This window comes from Protomyctophum bolini (genome assembly GCF_963924005.1).
Source record: "Protomyctophum bolini genome assembly, chromosome: 5".
In the NCBI taxonomy this organism is placed as follows: Eukaryota; Metazoa; Chordata; class Actinopteri; order Myctophiformes; family Myctophidae; genus Protomyctophum; species Protomyctophum bolini.
The window spans coordinates 34,080,326-34,099,207 of record NC_137866.1 but is presented as its reverse complement, the minus strand read 5'-3'; the positions used below and the strand labels follow the sequence as shown (position 1 = coordinate 34,099,207).

The following is an 18,882-nucleotide window of genomic DNA, read 5'->3' as shown; positions in this document are numbered from 1 at the left end:
TGACACTATGTGACTCTGTGCGTTCGGGTGTACCTCTGTCAGGAACGTGCACAGCGATTTGAAAGGCTGCAGCAGGCTGCTGTCGCGGATCTTCTTAATGACAAGGACACTTTTGGGAGGCTTGTTCCACGTCAGTCTCTGACTGGCAGGGTCCTGGATGTGCCTGAGCAAGGAGGAGACATATAGAATAAAGCAAAAATAAATATATCTCATGCCTGAAGTTTATTAATGTTTTAGGTATCATCATTCTTTGTTGCTGCTGTTCCACATAACAGCCAACCAGTTTAAGAAATCACAGATTTGAGGCTTTAAAGTTTAAACCTTTGCTTTTGTGTTTTTCACATTTCTGAGACCATTATGGAAGATGCTTCTAAAAACATGTATTCTATTGCTAGTTTGATCAGTTCAAATACTCTTAATAATCTTAAAATAACTAAACCTAATCTTAAAAGAATTAACAAATCTATGGTAATGCGGCGTGTTGTGAGCTTATAGATCTGCAATTTTCTGTGAGCGACGCGCTTCCATAGTAGACATGGTGCCTTCTAAGGACTGACTGAAATAAGTCTTGAAGACTGAGAAATTGAATCCATGGAGACATCACATTTAATTCAGAAGGAAGTGTAAATTAAACAGGCCATTTGTGAGGACTAACAGCTGTAATAGATTTAAATAAATTTACTCTGAACGGCGGGTTGCCGTTCCTTCTCGGCCAAGAAATCTGTGTTCAGACCGCTTTCTGAACATGGTGTTCAAGTGCGGCAATCCCAGGCAAATCTATTCATTTGCATGCTGGACCAGAATCTACAAATCTTGTTCATTAGCGTCCCATCTTCCTTAATGTGAACCAGAGATCTCGTTAGACCGGTAATTGTGCCGGTTTTGGCCTCTTTTTATGACAAAAGCCGGAAAATATAAATGCCTCCGGACATCCTGGCCGATAAAAAAAAAAAAAAACCCCACTGCAATTTATTATTATCACTGCAAATCAGACACATTTCAAATCCTCTCTCTCTCTCTCTCTCTCTCGACATACAGAAATAAGTTCTGTGTGGAACAGTTATGAAAAATTCAATGAAAACTAGGTCAAATGCAATCTGTGCAACGGCAAGTTTAGTTTATTTCGGTCCTTTTGACAAAACAATGTACTACAGTGGTACAGAGGGTACCACTGTACGTACGTACACACACACACACACACACACACACACACACACACACACACACACACACACAAGTTTGACACGCTGAGGAAGGCCAGTTCATAAGAAACTACTCAAGAGAGTGCGGATATTCCTTTCTCTGTATATCACTCACACACACACACACACACACACACACACACACACGTTTAAATAACAAGTTGCTATTGATATTACAAATGGGTGGGGGGCATCATTTGTATGCACAGTTAAATGTCGGTGTTAATTTCCTTTTGAGGAATTTACTGTGTGTAAATATGGCATGTTAAGCTGCAGCAACAACTCTAGATGTCATATTTCCACCAGGAAAGACGACATCTAAGATCTAATGCCCGGGCCATTGCTGCTCCCAGTTGTTGGAACACAAGTCCTGTGTCCCTGAAGATTGAGTCTGAGATTGAGGATATGTATGAGGCTTAGTTCCTCTAACCCAGTGATGCCCAACCTGTGTGCCGCATCACTTTAGTGTGCCGTTTGAAATGGCCAGGTGTGCCATTGGATTTGAACAAAAGTAGCCTCGGAACACAGACATTTTTATTTCCAGGAAGAAAAGTAACCCTGACCCTCCCCCGATAGCAATAGATACTGGGCTGCCTGCTGTTGTTGTTGCCCATCCCCACTAGCCCTGGTCCAGTGCTTACTCGCTGTAAGCACTGGACCAGGGCTACATCCCCACCAGCCCAACGACCCTCGGCCATAGAAATGCTAATGTATGGCTTTGTTTACATGGGGACATCACTAATACTCTGTATAAAAAAAATACTGCTTGCCTCTGTGCGTTCCAGCCTGCTTTTTGCTGGAATTCACGCGTTGCAAAAGCGGCAGTGATGGGCTTACAAATCGCCGCAACAACTCGCAGACGAGTGAGACGACACAAGAGAGAGAAGCAGTAGCCAGGTCCTTCATGTTTCATAACGTTCGCTGTTGTCATACCGTGAATTCATAATTATATAAGTTTCTCAAACGTAACTTTCAAGTGAACTTCATGGAAACTTTAGGAAGTCTTTCTTTCCTGACTGCCGTGAACAAACATGTGTGATTCACCATGTCCAGATTGCAAGCAACACGGGCACATACACAACACAGACACTAGCAGTGACGTCAGAAAGTTACTTTGTGTGTGCAATGTGCACTGCATGCACTCAAACTTTATTGATCATGCGTGACGTGATTAAAGTAATTGTATTCACATTGGTAGGTCAGGAAATAAAATATATAAATATAAAAAATATTTTTGTTAAATAAAACTTGCCATCTTGTGTATATGCGAACAAATATTTTGTTCTGGTTTCAAATACATTGTAGCAGCTGTGCGTGTGTGTGGAAAAAGTATATATATAAATATATATATACTTTTTCCACACACGCACAGCAACAAAAAAGGTTGGGAAACACTGCTCTAACCCACCAAAGCAGGATATGCTACATTACTTCATCCTTTGCGCAGTAGGAGTGACCAGCAAATGTTGCTCTTCTATGTGCTACTGTTTTTGTTATTACTAATACTTTTTTTCATTTCGATTACAGGACTTTAACTTTCTACATTGTGGTATTGCTAGTACTACTTTTACTTAAGTAAAACAATCAGACATGTCAATACCTTGCATAACTACATGGTTGCCCTTTGGCACCAATCGGGAAAACTCACAGGCCCTTTCACTTTCTCTCTTTATAGTCTCGCACACACAAGACGTTTTTTCAATACATGACTTAACTTGTAAAGAGTATTTCTACATTGTGGTATTGCAAGTGCTAGTACTACTTTTAAAACAGTCAGTGTTGTATATATAGAACTTAACCTACTGTGAAGCTGTTCACAAAAGGTTTACCTAACTTTGCTACTACAGGGAAAACATTAACACTTTTAAGCTTTGATTGCTCTTTCTTGCACTCTTTATTCTTGTTTGCTGTGCTTGCTGTGGTTTTGAATGTTATGCTATCTATGCTGCTGCATTGTCTGTAAGGAAGCCAAAACTAAAATAGGTTTTACACTTATGTACCTGTACACGAGATGTAACAATAAAGTACAACCGATCGTGAACCTTGATCAGACAGGTCAACTTGCCATAACTCCATGTTTGCCCTCTTGCACCAATCAGGAAAAATCACACGGAGCCCTTTCACTTTCTCTCTTTATAGTCTATTAGTCTCTCGCACACACACACGCTCGTTCACACTTCCCTTTAAGAGTGAACAGTGAAATTGAAAAAGCTGAAATTGAAAAGATTCTACACTGACTGACATTTGATGACACAACACATGACGACACAGCACTGAAGAAAGTAACCCAAGGTGCAACATCAAGCCACATTGTGAGTGACGTGTGGGATATGAAATAGTCAAAAACCCTCAATTTAATCTATTTAAAATACAACAGAGCTCTACCAATACATCTGAGAATGTCTGTGCATCTGTGTCTGTCTCTCGATTGGCTTCGCTGATTTGGCTGAAGCACTCAGCAGGCGTTGACACTAAGGGTTGCCCACCTGTCCCTGGCAGGTAAATAAAGCTTTCGGGCAAGTAGAGTTTGCTTTCTGGTTGCCGGACCGGGTAAGTGCTCGTTTGAGTGGGGACGCAACTATCTATAAAGACAACACAAGCTATCTGTCTAAACACTTGATTGTGGCCAGAGCTGAGAGCACTCGGTCTTCTGGTCTGTGGAATATGAAATAAGTGCACTAGTTTACCTATAATGTGCTATTTTCGCTGTTGCTACACTAAAAATATAAAACAACAAGTGTGAACCCATAGTCATATTCACTGCTCTGTAGGTATTTGGCATATCTTTTTTTTTATTCATACCCAATTGTTTATGCCAAATACCTACATTATTTTAATCACACAGCCCCAGAAAGTAAAGAAATAAGTGTTGAACAGCAATTCATATTTTATAATGGACAATTTACTTTTCGGGCAAGTGGGCATGACCTTTGGGCAAGTAGAACATGACCTGTACTTGCCCGACGGGCAGGTGCCTCCGAGCTCAGCCATAGATGGAGACCCCCGAACTCTCCCAACTTGGTGCATCGTATGTCAGTTTGTCATAGATGACTGAAATCATAGATAGACGTACTGATAACAGGTATTGGTAATTGCACTACTTCTCTTCAAATCTTTAAATAAATTGAGAAAGTGGACCGACCGCTGATGAGATACAAGAGCGGAACGGGGGACTTGGCCTGGTTCAATAACTTCAATTCATTAGCATTGGTGATGTGGTTAGTATCGGTTGCTTCTTTCAGCACCTGAAGCAGTGTTGTTGTGCAAATGTGCACGCCCTGACCCCCAAACACATTAGTACCTCGCCCAGCCAGACAGGACAGTCCCGCTGGCCCAGGATAACAAACAGCAAGCGTTGCTTTCATTGGATCACAACCACCACTGCATTGACCACCTGTGGTCAATGCACTATGCCTGGCTGCCCCGGATGGACGCACGTGACACAGTAAACTCCAGAGAGTTTTTTAACACTCAGAGTGTACACAAATGGATAAATTAACACGGAGGATTATACTGTGTGAGAATAAATTAATATGTACGTAGACAATGAATGCACCTCCGTTTCCTCTTTTCCACGGGTAAACCACAACAAATAGAGAAACGGTAACCTCAAGCTTTACTTCCCTAATTTTAATGCAATATACGGACACAACATTTAGGTTACTACACAGTCGTGAGTGAGTTGTGTAAGAAATTGACTAACCACTTAAACCCCCTATATTCTTAGTAATACGGAACAGAGTTGCAAATGTACATGGTGCGCTCTCGTTGAAGTGGTTAACTGTAAAGGGCCACAGGACTTGCAGGTGGCAGAAGCATCCCTTTGAAACGGGCCTCTACACCAATGGAGCGAGGCACCCGTTTCAACTAAGCATCACAAACAAACGGCACCATCCCCTGGCCTCTGTAGAGACGCAGACAGAAAGGGAGGAGTGGAGGGAGAAAACAAAAGCTCTCACCATTTCCACACTCTGTTGTCGCTGTTGTTGGTTCCTGGAGCATCTTGGAGCACAAACTGGCTGTATTTCATGGCTGTATGCATGTGATGTTGACACCGCTTTGGAGAATGAAGCGATGACGCTTCCAGTCTATACAGTAATGTCCAGCTATACTGTATGTCTGTACTACACGAGGCCTATCGTTAGCATTGTCTTCCCAACGCCTATTATTCTAAAAACAAGTAAAACATATACTAGTCGGAGGCAGCGATGTCATCTGGTCAGTTGTGACTTTTTCCCCGTCACCTACTGTTTGCCGAGCTCAATTGTTCCCTGAAGCGGTGAGTGATGTGTGACGTCTGTCCCTCGCTATCCACGGCTCAGCCACACTCGGCAACAACAGCAACTCTTCTTCTCAGAAGGGCCTCGACACTGAATCACCACGCTGCATTCTGCTGCTCCATTTAAAGCTTACTCATTATTAGGACAGACCTGGGGGGGTGATGTCACCTTCAGCCCTGCCCACCTGAGGGAGACGACGCCCATATCTCAGGGCGAAAGGTTTTCTCATTGGGTGGGTGTGTCCAGGAACTGTTGCTCGTCTACCTTGCTGTTTAATGTGACAAGGAAACTCTGCCAAGAAGAGGTGTGAGATATTTTTAAGCCATCCACAACTTGGCAGACGTCAAGAGAAGAATTACTGTACATTTCTTTGGCTTTCATGCTGTTTGTTTGTTGACAGAGTTGTTTAGCCGGAGTGACTGAACGTAGTGAACTTGGGTGATATTGTCATGGCTCAAAGCCAGAAACAAAGACAATGCCTGTGGGCAAAGAAAAGTGCAGGGTGACTGACACATGTCAGAGGGGGAATGGCCTATCATTCGGAATATTTTACTTCGCTCTGTCACGATGAAAATATACAACAGCAACAACACAATCTATTTCAAAACTATAAGTTATAACCTGAAGAGAAACTCTAGAGCCCATCCAAAATTGAGATTGGAAGATGTCACCAAAACAAATTCCAGGATATGAATCTGTCTAGGCCAGGGGTGTTGAACTCAACTTGGGGCGAGGGCCGCATTGGTCAAAAGGTCACTTGATGGGGGCCACAACCAGTTGCGGACGCATGCTCGATGTCTCAGTCAGTCACTGCTATAATATATATATATATACTACTGTAATTAATAAACAATGCAATAAGGATCTCCAACAAAACATTTGAAAGTAAAACATTTCAATTTGAAGTAAAGACATTACTTGTCTACCTGTTTCCATCTGCTAATATGCAAAATATCTGCAGTTTCTGTTCAGTAATGTGTGGCTTTTGTTCTTATGTTTCAGGTGTTGATCACCTGAGAGCTATTACCATGTCAGCACAATATCTGCAGTTTCTGTTCAGTAATGACTCTAGCATCTCTGTACATCACAAAAGTTCTGTACATCACAAAAGTTCAATTAGTGGTTGCTTTTGTAGTCCTATTAAAACTATTAAGTAAACTTTTCATTAATATACATCCTTTTAGACCCTTTTAGACCTGAGGTGGATTATACAAATGTCTTCTAAATCCTGACAGTTTTCTGAAAAACCTCATGTTTCTGTCAGTAGTGCTCAAACATTCAAGGACCCCCAAAAATATATGTAATTGGTCGCAGAGACCCATCTGAAAATATGTTGTTCCAGGAACCCCCCGGAAGCAAAGATTTGAGTTAAAATCGTTCGCTCTGAAAGAATACTGTGAGCTTGTAGATCTTCTATTTTTCAATAGCTAAAGTATAACACAATGCTTAAAACACCAAAAGGGGTTCCTGCACAAAATGGGTTATAAGAAATCCAACTATTAGCATTGCCATCTAGAGTCAAGTGTTTACATGCAACATGTTGACTAATACTACCAATTGCATGATTAATACTTTTCTCCGTTTAACATTTCAGAAGTTGCTAGCGATATCGACCCATACATTTAATGAAAGTATGCCCTATATTATAGCAGACTATGGCTACTATGATCATAAAGTACACGGTTTACAATAGTTGCAACTACACACTCTCACAAAACAAGTCTGCCAAGCACAACCACACCCGTTCACAGAGATGAAACCAAGCAACTGAAACCAAACAGTGGGGCTGGTTTGATGGATATAAACAATGACAGACATTACCATTTCACTCCAAACATTTGCCCATCACGGATATAAAGTGATTAACACATTTAGGGCTGACTAAAGGGCGAAAACGATCGCTCTGAAAGAATATATACGATTTTTCAAAAGCTAAAGTATAACATAATGCTTAGTTAAAACACCAAAAGGGGTTCCCGTTCAGAATGGGTTAATACATGACCGACACCAGATGGTGTATTGCCCCACGGTGCCACCAAAAAAGGCTTTAGGCGTAATATTTAGCTTTTACTTTTTGGCTGGTTAAAGTTCAGTACCAAGCTCTGACTAGTTAACAGGCATAGTGTGCGACTCCAAACAAAAGTGATTCTATTTGTTTAAGAAAATCAGACCCCGTCTGAAGTGAGCAGTACTGTACTGTACTGTACTGTACTGTACTGTACTGTACTGTACTGTACTGTACTGTACTGTACTGTACTGTACAAACCCTCCTACCTGGCCTGTGTGTGTCTGTGTGTTAGGCTGTGCAACAGTGACACTTGTTGGTGAACAAACGCTATTTTCGTGCTCGGACACAGCCAGGGACAGACCCAGGGACACAGCCACACACAGCCGTCTATAGGAGTGGTTGCACCACTCAGAAATACCCTGTATAACATATATAACGACACAATGTGACATAGCTCTGTTTACACAATGCTGTACCCCCTCCAACTGTATCTACCGGTACTTTCCCCATTTTCAACAGTTTTTTATTATATTTTGAAACATGCTTTGGCAATGTAAACGTATGTTTTTTTCATGCCAATAAAGCTCCTTTGAATTGAATTGTGTGAAATGTCAGCTTATCATACAATCACATTCATTGTTTAGTTCAGTCCTTGACCTTTTCATGTCAAGGACTTCCAAATGAATATGTATTTTGTGGAGTACATCTGCTAAAAAGCAGATGTACTGTACATACACACTCACACCACGTCACCACTTTGTGACACGATGTGAGCTTTGTACATCTGCTACTTTTTTTAAATAGCCAAAGTATAAAATATGAAAGTAATTAACACCTTTAGGTGTATTAAGCATTATGTTATACTTTAGCTATTGAAAAATAGCAGATCTACAAGCTCATAGCGAGCTTGTAGGTCTACGAGCTTGTATTTTAAAAAAATCGTGAAAATGTAGTGCAAATCTTTGAATATATATATTCTTTCAGAGACAACGTTTTTAACTCAAATCTTTGCTTCTGCGGGGTCCCTGGCACAACATATTTTCAGATGGGGGTCAGCGGCCAATTACATATATTTCTGGGGGTCCTTGACATGAAATAGTTTTCAGAAAGACTAACATAGAAACATAGGTTTTTCAGATAACTGTCAAGATTTAGACTTTTGTAGAATCTGTCTAAATGGGTTAACTAATGTAGCTGGGGACTCCCTGGAACCCACTCAAGGACTTCAAGCTCCTCTTTAAGTAAAATCAATGACGCTCTTTCATCTTATGTTCAAAGGGTTTCTAAAGAAACTAAGCTTTTTTTCAATTGCTCAGAGTCATCACTTCAGCTTCGTGGGAGGGTACAGTCCATTATTAAACATATGGGGGATTTTGTGTCCACGATTATTAGTGATTATTTCTAGGCTTGACTCAGTACTTGCAATATAGTAAATAAGTAATGTTCAAATAATAATAAAATTAATTATATATATATCGCAAGTTCGAACCCGGGCTCCCCCAGAGTTAATGACACACACACACACACACACACACACACACACACACACACACACACACACACACACACACACACACACACACACACACACACACACACACACACACACACACACACACACACACACACACACACACACACACACACAACAAGAAACTGATGGCTCAATTCTGCTCTGTATGCCACGCAACAGTCTGTTGAGACACATTTGGTCGGACTTACAAAATAATGTAAAGGCGCTTATTTAATGCTGTTGAAAGCATAGGTTCTGGTCAGTTCATGCTGTTGAAAGCATAAGTTCTGGTTAGTTCATGCTGTTGAAAGCATAAGTTCTGGTTAGTTCATGCTGTTGAAAGCATAAGTCCTGGTAAGTTCATGCTGTTGTTGAAAGCATAAACTTGCAAGTGAAGTATAAATGAAGTTGGTTTCCTAGTTGTAATCAGGTCCTGTGGGAAGGGGGGGGGGGGGGGGGGGGTTAATAAATGTTTTTTTTCTGTAATTATTATTATTATTTTCCAAAAGAGTGAAATAAACCTTCCAAAGAAGGGACTGCACACTCCAGGGAATAGAGAGCAACAACGTACTGCATCAACGTATTTATTAGAACTAATAATTAACTAGTGCTAATGAATAAGTTAGTTGATGATGCGGTAAGTTGTCCGTATGTGTGTATGTGTATATATATATTTTTTTTTATTCCACTGATATGAGGGATATTTTTTTAGACTTAATGGGGCATTTTCTGCCCATTGTCTATCCGTGACCCTGACTGACAGGCCTTTCCCACCTACTGTAGGCTTAGGCTATAGTGTTTTGATCCAAAGATAGCCAAGCTCTGCTACTTTTAACTTTCCTGGGAGGCTTTAGATAGCACGATGCTAATCCTATGCTCCTGGAGTGGAAGGTTCAAGTATCCAGTAATCATGTGACAGTAGGAGTCAAGAGGCCAGCAGTCTGTCCAAGCCTAGCAAAGGAGAGTTTATATGTGCAAAGGCTAAGTAATTCCTGCCTACTAGTCCAATGGCTTAAAAGGACCACTTTACCACTTTTCAATCCATCTTCATATAATTGGTCCTCACTAATGATCATGATAAAAATAGCACTATTTTTTTCCGACTCCGTCTGTGTCTCATAGGAGGGCTGTGGACAATTCAGGAACCCGTCCACCAGTGACATCATCGATGAGGAATCCAAGCTAATAGAAACTGCAGGCTTTCTATTCCTGAAAAGTTGCAATCTGAAAATGGAAGCCATCGTTTTCACAATAATAAAAATCTAAATATTCTTTAAAAAGAAACGATGTCACTGGCGATTGGATTTGGGAAAGCACAGTGGAAAACTCAGAAACACGAATAGCAAAAAAAAAATCCAACTAAATAGGTTTTAAATAGTCCATCCGACTTACATGACAGCGTGTGGATTCTGAAGCATGCATGCCTTTGGGCCAAACGTGGTCACAGGGCTTGGTCCATGAAGTGACTGGTTTCTCCTAAAAGAAAAAGGCAACAACAAGAGGGAGTCAAGTTGATTCCACAGAAATAATACATTTTACAGCAATTTCTAGAGGAAAAATAATAGCCTTAGAATAGATAATGCAACATTTTCCTCAGAAAGTGAGAAAGCTTGTGGCGGGATATGGCGAGCGGTGAATCTAGCCGTCATGTAAAGTTTACATCAGCTTAATTTTGTCTAATTCATGTTAGCCACTGAAATAATTTATGGAGACAGGGGGAATAATTTTCTAGTATTACTAGAGGCTACTACTAGCCCATGTTCTGTCCAGTTGAACTACTGCAGCCTAAATCGTACAGTTAAATTAAATAACTTTCACAATGTATGGTGAATATCACGACACATTGTGAAAGGCCTTGGCTTGGGGCCTATCTCAACCTGATAAAACCATACATTACCTATGATACTCCCTGGGGCGCAAACATCATATCAGCGAATGTTGTAAAAAATATATGTACAATTGAATCCCCATTAACAATGATGCAATGGATTTCTCCATCTATCTACTAGTTGTGAGTCTAGCGGGAAGAAGTATGATTAAAAGATTGCAAATGTAGTATGGGTGTTCACCGCCAATAGCATTGGAATGAATCAAACATTGGTCTGAAGAAGTCACAATGCTACAAGAAGACCGTCTCCTCTTTGCTGTCCAGTGGGCCTGGGGCAGGGGCACCAACCATCACGTGATCTGGGTTTACAAATCCTATTAGCGGTCTCTGGTTGGGAGAATCAACCATCTGCTTCTTTCTGGTTGTCGTTACAGTAGTTTGTTAAAGGCCCACCAACGAGCATGAAACATCGTGTGACAAATTAGCAATGGTATTTGGGACTTGTAATTTTTAGTCACGGTTAATGTTTGTGTTCTGCAGTAAAATATTAACATTCTGTAAAACCAAAAATGTATGCAACTGTTAAGATAAATACAATTCTTTGGTTTATACTGTATCTAACCACATTAACCCTGGCTTCCCTATTTTGGGCTTGTCATTATATGTGAATATGTAAAAGAAAGGGTTTTTTAATTCAAAGATGTCCCCCCACTGGCCTGGGCCATGGCTCAGTGGTCCAGGCACCTTGGCTGGTAATCTAGTCTGGCAGTGTGCCGCGGGTTCGACTCCCGATCCCGACGGCCTTTATTGCATGTCTTCCTCCCCATCTCTCTTCCCATTTCCTGTCGGCCTACTGTCTGTCCCTCCATAAAAATATAAAGGTGAAAGCCACAATTTATTTTTAATAATATGTCCCCCACAAAAAGTCAAAGGTGAAATGAGCAGATCCACTTTCACACGTGAAAATAGCACATTATAGTGTTTAGACACTAGACCAGACATATCTCATGTTGCGTTTATAGATGGTTGTCTCCCCTCTCAAATGAGCACTTGCCCCCTCGGGCAACCTGAAAGCAAACTCCACCTGCCCGAAAGTTTTATTTAGCTGCCAGGGGCAGATGGGCAACCCTTAGTGTTTTATTTAGCTGCCAGTTTTTTGTGAATGGGTTGTGATAAATAAATGATTACCAGGGTAACAGACGTTGACACTAAGGGCTGCCCACCTGCACCTGGCAGCTAAATAAAACCCTTAGTGTTTTATTTAGCTGCCAGGTGCAGGTGGGCAGCCCTTAGTGTCAACGTCTGTTACCCTGGTAATCATTTATTTATCACAACACATTCACAAAAAACTTAATTTGATTAACTCAGTAAACATGTTTGACATCTGTTCATTCCTCACAATGATAGTTCAGCATGTGGTGGCACCGAATGGTCAGCTACAGTCGTAACAGCCCTAGCTAGGGCTGATAACACTTAATACCCTAGCCTCTCTGGCCATTTATCACTCCCCGCACCCAGAGCAAATACAGGCCGAGTATCAAGAATGTGATGAGAATTAAAGATGGCACCCTCTGTCCATTGAGCTCAATGGATTGCCCAGGGATAATATGGCAGTTGAGAGAATACTGCATAAGCTAAAGTAGCACTGCATGATTGCAAAGGATGGTTTGGTAAAGTTCCAGACATTGAGTTCATCCAGGCGCTAAGGAACCAAAACACAGAGTGGAAAACAGCAACCTTCTGCAGAAATAATTCCAGCAGCATGGCATTTCCTTTTCCAGTCCAGTTCCTCGTTGGCAGTAATGTTAATCTAACTAACAATTAGCCTAATGCATTATACAAAGGCTATTTTGTCTTTGTAAATAAATAAGGCTTTGGGTACGGTATATAATTAACTAATTATTGCTCAGGATTCTTTATTGCCCTCAGTTGAGTTGGGCAGCGGTGGCCAAAAGTTTAGAGGAGCGTCATTGTTTCCAGTTCGATTACCCGGACCGGCAAGACAATTTTAGGTGCGGAAGTGAATGGTCACACCCCTCCCCCAACACTGCCGTACCCTTGAGCAAGGCACTGAACCCCAAACTGCTCCAGTGGAGCTGATCAGTTACCAACAGTGACTGTTGTCAGCTCCCAGGCTTTAATGTCAGTGTGTCTGTGTTTCTATTGTTCAGGGCGTTGCTGAAAATGACCTCCTTTTCTGTGTAGAAACAGGAACTCTGGTTTAGCTCCTCCCCTTTCTTAGTCCACTTCTTCCCAGGTGCTTCTGTGTGTATTCCTACTAACAACAACACTACATGTTTAGGATCGTGGTGCTGATGATTCATTCCGTTAGCAGAATCGGTCTTGAGAGATTCGTTTGAAAGTGAAATATCCCTTCATCCCATTAAGACATCAGGTCGATTCTACAAATGCCTTCTAAATCAGTAGGTCTCACACTTACCGGTACAAGATTTTCCAAAAATGTTCAAAAATAGCAGATGTACAAGCTTGTATATCTAAAAATGACACTAATCTAATATGACAAAGATGCTTTCCTGGTTTTAATGGGTTAAGAGGCCTGAAATCAGATTTGTGTAATTAATTACCTCTAAAGTAAAACTTGGCTTAGCTTGAATTTACATCACAATGATCTTGTGAAACCTTACAAGCAGATGTGCAACCTTGACTTGTTAAGCAAGTCTCTAGGCCACTAAAAGGTGATTGCTGATGACTAATCCAAGTTTCCAGGTTATATTTATTTAAACAACATGCTATATGTACAGCACACAAAGCTGTAACATTGGATTGTACAAATTTGATATGGGAGTCTGGGAACCAAGGTAAATCCTCCCCATAGCCCTTCAGCTTCTGGATTCAGCATATTTACAAAGGTGCTTAGGACTAAATGTCATCCATTCTTACTTAGATAAATTGCAATAAAAGCACTTGATTTTCAAATGAAATCAATACTAGCCACGATGTTTTTATTTTAAACTTCTCTCATGGTGGGTGATCAACAAATGAATACAGAGGAAACAAATCCATCTGATTATAGTACTTTGCCAACTGAACATAGCCTGAACAATGAGTATTTAAACATTTCCTCCTCAGCAAAAGGGGAAACGTTTGTATTTCTGTCCTCGAAACAACACACACACCTTTAGTGTTGTGTCAAATGCACAGAATTACTCCCTGGACATTTCACTTCTCCATGGAATAACCCTGAGCAATTCCCCAACACCGACACACAAACACACCGATGTGCACTGAATACCTTTGCAACATCCCCAGCGGTCAAAGGGAGTCTACTGGTGCGCCTCAGCCTAATATGGCTAGTCCGGTGCGTCACAGAAGCAGGGACAACAGTTGCAGAAGGGACTGACACTGGAGCAGCTCGAACAGTTAAAGCCTTTTGTTCAGGTGCTAGTACAACAAGTAATGACTGACGTTTCCTCAGAGTCACCCGGTGGTCAGACACAATTGAAACACCTTGCTGCTTTTCGGCGACACCGTGTACATAAACACCTCACATAAATCGAGTTGCTACAAGATGGTTGTTGCACGTTGTTGCAACAATTCTGTTTCAAACGGATTTCTCGCACAACATGAAACTTCCTCAACTATAGTATACATACAACGTCATTGAGATAGGTAAATTTGACTTTATTAAAAAAAAGACATGAACCAATCTCTCCCGAGTTTCCACACAGGATTAATAAAGGTCTGTCTCTGTCTGTAAAGAGCAGGCAAGCTACTTGTAGGTTATAACAATGAATGAAGTGGTAGTTGAATGGCATAATAACAAGAGAAAACACAGTGCTGTGCATAATATTATCCAAAATAAGAGTAGGAAAATGTCACCATTGCACTCAACCAAGTCTTCTGAAAAAGTACAGAACATAGAGAGGAAAATAAATAATGGTTCATACACCAGAGTAAAACCCGTGGGAAATGCAATAAAACCTCAAGTCAGCACAAAATCCACACAAATCTACTTTCCCCAGGGAATTAACAAGTTGCAGGCGGCCGCATTGGAGAGTAAAGACAGCGCACAGATGTTTTGGCCTAAGCCTTGACCAGTGTTTAATATTGCACACTGATGAAGGCTTTGGCTGAAACATCTGTGCTGTGTTGTTTTTGTGTCGACTCTCCTACACTACTGTCCCTCTTAATTCTCGAGTAAAAGTTGATTGAAGTGGATTTTGATCTCCCACGTCTCACATGTGAAAGCTCTAAATCCACTAGCACAAGCGTCTGCAACCCTTTTCAGATTAAGTGCCATGTTTTCATTTTCGTGATAGTCAGTGTGCCATATTTAATTATGACACCACATCAAAATGAAATATTCCCAACTGATTTTGACTGTCCATGGGATACACATAACAACCTTAGAAATATTTTTCTTTCACATCAGGATGTATACCATTAAACTCAGAGCAATGACCCACCTATCTCCCATCCCCAGCCATGAGTTAGGATTTTAAATGTACAATTATGTGCAGGATGTAATTTGTAGATGTGAGTGGACTTAACTGGCTAAACTTTTTTGGAATGAAAAGAAAAAAACTTCTCTGTCTCACACTTATGCCAGTGTGCCATTGATCACCCTCCCCTGTGCCACTGCCAGTGCCAATGTTGGCACCCGTGCCTGAGGTTGCCTACCCCTGCACTAGCAAATAGCAATGTTCCATTTTGGTTAAGTGTTACTGCATTCAGTGCATTTCCCACATTTGTTTTCTCTAATGCGACAGTCAAAACTGTATATACAATATACACCCATACAGGTCCTATGGGCTAAGTCTCTTTCCATTTGTAAAAGTGTGAAAAACTCCCACTGTAATATGTCGTCCACACAATGATTATGAATATATTGCTTTTTTATCTACCAGTATGTCATTTTAGATTGTAGCGTTGGCTATTCAAAAATAGAAGATGTATTGAAAGTGTTTAATGACATTTGTAGAATCAGCCTCAGAGTCCAACTCAAGTGCATGGCCCACCACGGCTATAACATATCAACACCACCAGTGCAGAATGGATGCTCAAATTATTACATAGTTGATTCTGTGTGTGAACGATTAGGCTCACAGAAGCTGAACACAGGCTTGTCAAAGTGACGTTTAACAAATGGGTGACATCATTGTGTAGTCAGAAGATATTATATTCCAGCATCCTTTTGCTCCCAACACAATTACAGGAGTGTTTTTCCCCTTCTACGCCCCAGCAACAGTGGGTCAGCTACATGTAGCTTAACTTGCCCTTTATTTGATTTTTTTTTTTTTTCAGTAAGAATTGAGGCTGTATAGTGGAGTAAGCAATAGGTCTATTAAAGTGAATTGGTAGGCCTATTAGGTATTATTCATTGTTACTATCTGCAGTGTTGGGAAAAGTTAAAACAGTGAATCATAGCTAAAAGGCTATCTATTGCCTACTCCACTATATACGTGCAGGAGCAGGTATTCATTTCAAGCCTCAATTCTTACTGGGAAAAAAACCAATCAAATACATAATTAAAACCAGTGTTGGGCAAATTAAGCTACACCTACATGTGCTGACCAGCAATGGACCTGGGCTATAGCTGACCCAACAATGCCCAGCAATTAATACCGTTACAAATGGCATTCCACTGATTAACAACACTCACCTGTATTCTATGGCAGAGGAGGTGCTCAGACTCCTGGTCTTCTTGGTACAGAGGGAAAGGCCATGGTTGGGAACTTTGCCACCGTCACAGGTGGCGCAGCAATAAGGGACAGACCCGCCCCCTACACCCAGCTCCTCTCCGCGTCCACCACGGTCCATGTTCACCGGCTAAGCAGCTTTGGAGACCACACACACACACACGCACAAACAATGAGGATTGGCTGATTTGTGAAACTGGAGAGAGGGCAATGTTATGTTTAAACTAAAGCAAATAATACACTGCGCAGGACCAAAGGGCAAATGTGATTTACTCCGCCGTGTTAATCTCAAATATCTTGAAAGCAGTGAGTGGGAACTGGGAAGCCACGTGCCACCAAATATTTCCTGTGCAATATTTTCCATGTGCATGATGATGCCCCGTTGATTAACTTAAAAAAACCAGTATCAATACAGTGCAATAAAAAAAAAGTATAGGATCCTCTCTTTGCAGTTGTCAGCATTATCATGAAATTGGACAGCAGGACAGCAACGATCTTGCAGAACATTGCGGGTCATTGTTTGGTTCTATTTGTACACTTTGTCTTGAATCAACAACACACGCGATTTTACAGTGCAGGATCCTGACTCCTGAATGATGGACAGCCTAGTACTAAATCATAGCTAATGTAGCTTAAGTTGCTAATGTTAACTAGCATGTAAACCAGCAGGCTACTTAGTTATATTATATGACAGTCACACTGTCCAAAAAGTGTATTTAACACTAACCTTTTATCTACAACGTTACAAGGAGCACGACGATGTCACCAGAGCCTTCTCCATGAATTGTATGCATTTAGTTCAAATCATTACAATTATAGCTTTTCCTTGCTGTAAACAGTCAGCCCATAGTTTCCTGATTCCCTAATGGTACACCGAGACTCGTGACCCATACAATTCTACCACGCCATAAATAGTTGTTTTTTCTTCGCACACTGTTATATTATATAAATGTGGGAAAACGGTGCATCTTTTCAACCGTCTCTCTCACCTATCTGGTGCTTTGCAGTGTAACTGCTAATTCCTCTCAGAGTCACCGAATTCGGTAGGTTGCCACTCTCGGTGTTACACAGACGGAGCAGCAGCACCTGACGTCATGTTGGACGAGCTGCTTCGATCTGGTGCGAGTCATTCATTGGACAGTAGGTAAGCGCTGTTGTTACGGCTGAGGTATTATATCGTTTGCTTTGACTTTTTATGCACCGAATGTAAAAGAGCAAGACTGCAAGTGCATAACCGTTTTTATACTGTGTTGTTATTATTATTATTATTATTATTATTATTATTATTATTATTATTATTATTTTTATTTATTTTTATTATTATTATTAGTAGTAGTAGGAGTAGTGGTAGTGGTAGCATTAGTAGTAGTAGTAGTAGTATTTTTTCTGTTATTTATCGTGGGCCAACCTTACTTTTATGTGACTTAATTTCCTCCATTATTAATTCATGCATTCATTCATTCATTCATCATTCATTATTCATTCATTGCTTATGAATAATAAGACAATAAAAAGTCCAGACCAGGAGCATCAACCTGCCAAGGAGCCCCTCTAGCTCTGCTGAGCTCTGACTCGTTGTTGCTCTACACCAGAGCTTGTCCTATAACAAAATACATAAATGGATGAATCTGGGACGTAGGTCACCCGGAGGTACCATTCTGGCACATGGAAGGACTAGGCTCTGTGGGTTGACACAGTCCGGGCCCCTCCTACGTCTCACCAGGTCCACTCCTGCTCTCACCAGGTCAGGCCCTGTGCGTTGCACCAGACTCCCAGCACCAGGCACTTCATACAGGAATGGTGGATTCTCAAGCCGCAACGGTTCCGCAGGCTCCACCTTGCCCTTGGTGGTGCCGCAGGCTCCGCTTGAGGCTTGCATGGCCCTCCTAAAGGCCTCACCGTGGGTTTGTTGGGCTTCTTCCTCACGGAAGACACAGGCTGGGGCGCTAACCCATACTGCTCCCTCAGCAGTGCTAGCCTAGGCATCCTCATCCATCCTGTCCTACTATAAAATGAAGAAAACTGTGTCTGTCCATTGTCTGACTCTGTCCTCATCCATTTGTCTCGTCATGGGTTGACCAATCAGTGGACAACCTGACATTAGAAGACAGCAAAAGCAGTACTAAAATGAGGAACCTGTCATTTTAGCTTTGGGTGCGTGCGTGCAGGGCCGTTCATGAGCAATCTGGCACACCAAGCAGGGGAAAAAATGAAAATGGGGAGGCACTGGGGGGACACTGGGGAGGCACTGTGGAGGCACTGGGGAGGCACTGGGGAGTCACTAGGGAGGCCCTGGGCAGACATTGGGGAGGTACTGGGGACTGTGGGGAGGCACTGGGGAGGCACTGTGGGAAACTGGGCAGACATATGCCCTTACTGGGCTGCGTTCAC

The 18,882-nt window shown here is 41.5% G+C and overlaps 1 protein-coding gene across 4 annotated transcripts in view; it reads right to left on the bottom strand.

Annotated features, from left to right (window-relative positions):
* The window catches only part of LOC308315191 (NAD kinase-like), a 30,011-nt gene that overhangs the window by 10,404 nt on the left and 725 nt on the right, over positions 1-18,882 (bottom strand). Inside the window, exons 2-5 of one of the 4 annotated variants that reach the window (XM_080763038.1) lie at positions 17,481-17,607; positions 16,455-16,629; positions 10,396-10,479; positions 34-163 (exon numbers count right to left, since the gene is read on the bottom strand). In XM_080763038.1, the coding sequence (XP_080619164.1) occupies positions 34-163; positions 10,396-10,479; positions 16,455-16,612 (372 nt within the window). In that variant the 5' untranslated portion in view covers positions 16,613-16,629; positions 17,481-17,607. Of the gene's footprint in view, positions 1-33; positions 164-5,161; positions 5,576-10,395; positions 10,480-16,454; positions 16,630-17,218; positions 17,415-17,480; positions 17,608-18,882 lie in introns of those variants that run through there. The other 3 variants (XM_080763037.1, XM_080763039.1, XM_080763040.1) reach the window with 3 other exon arrangements.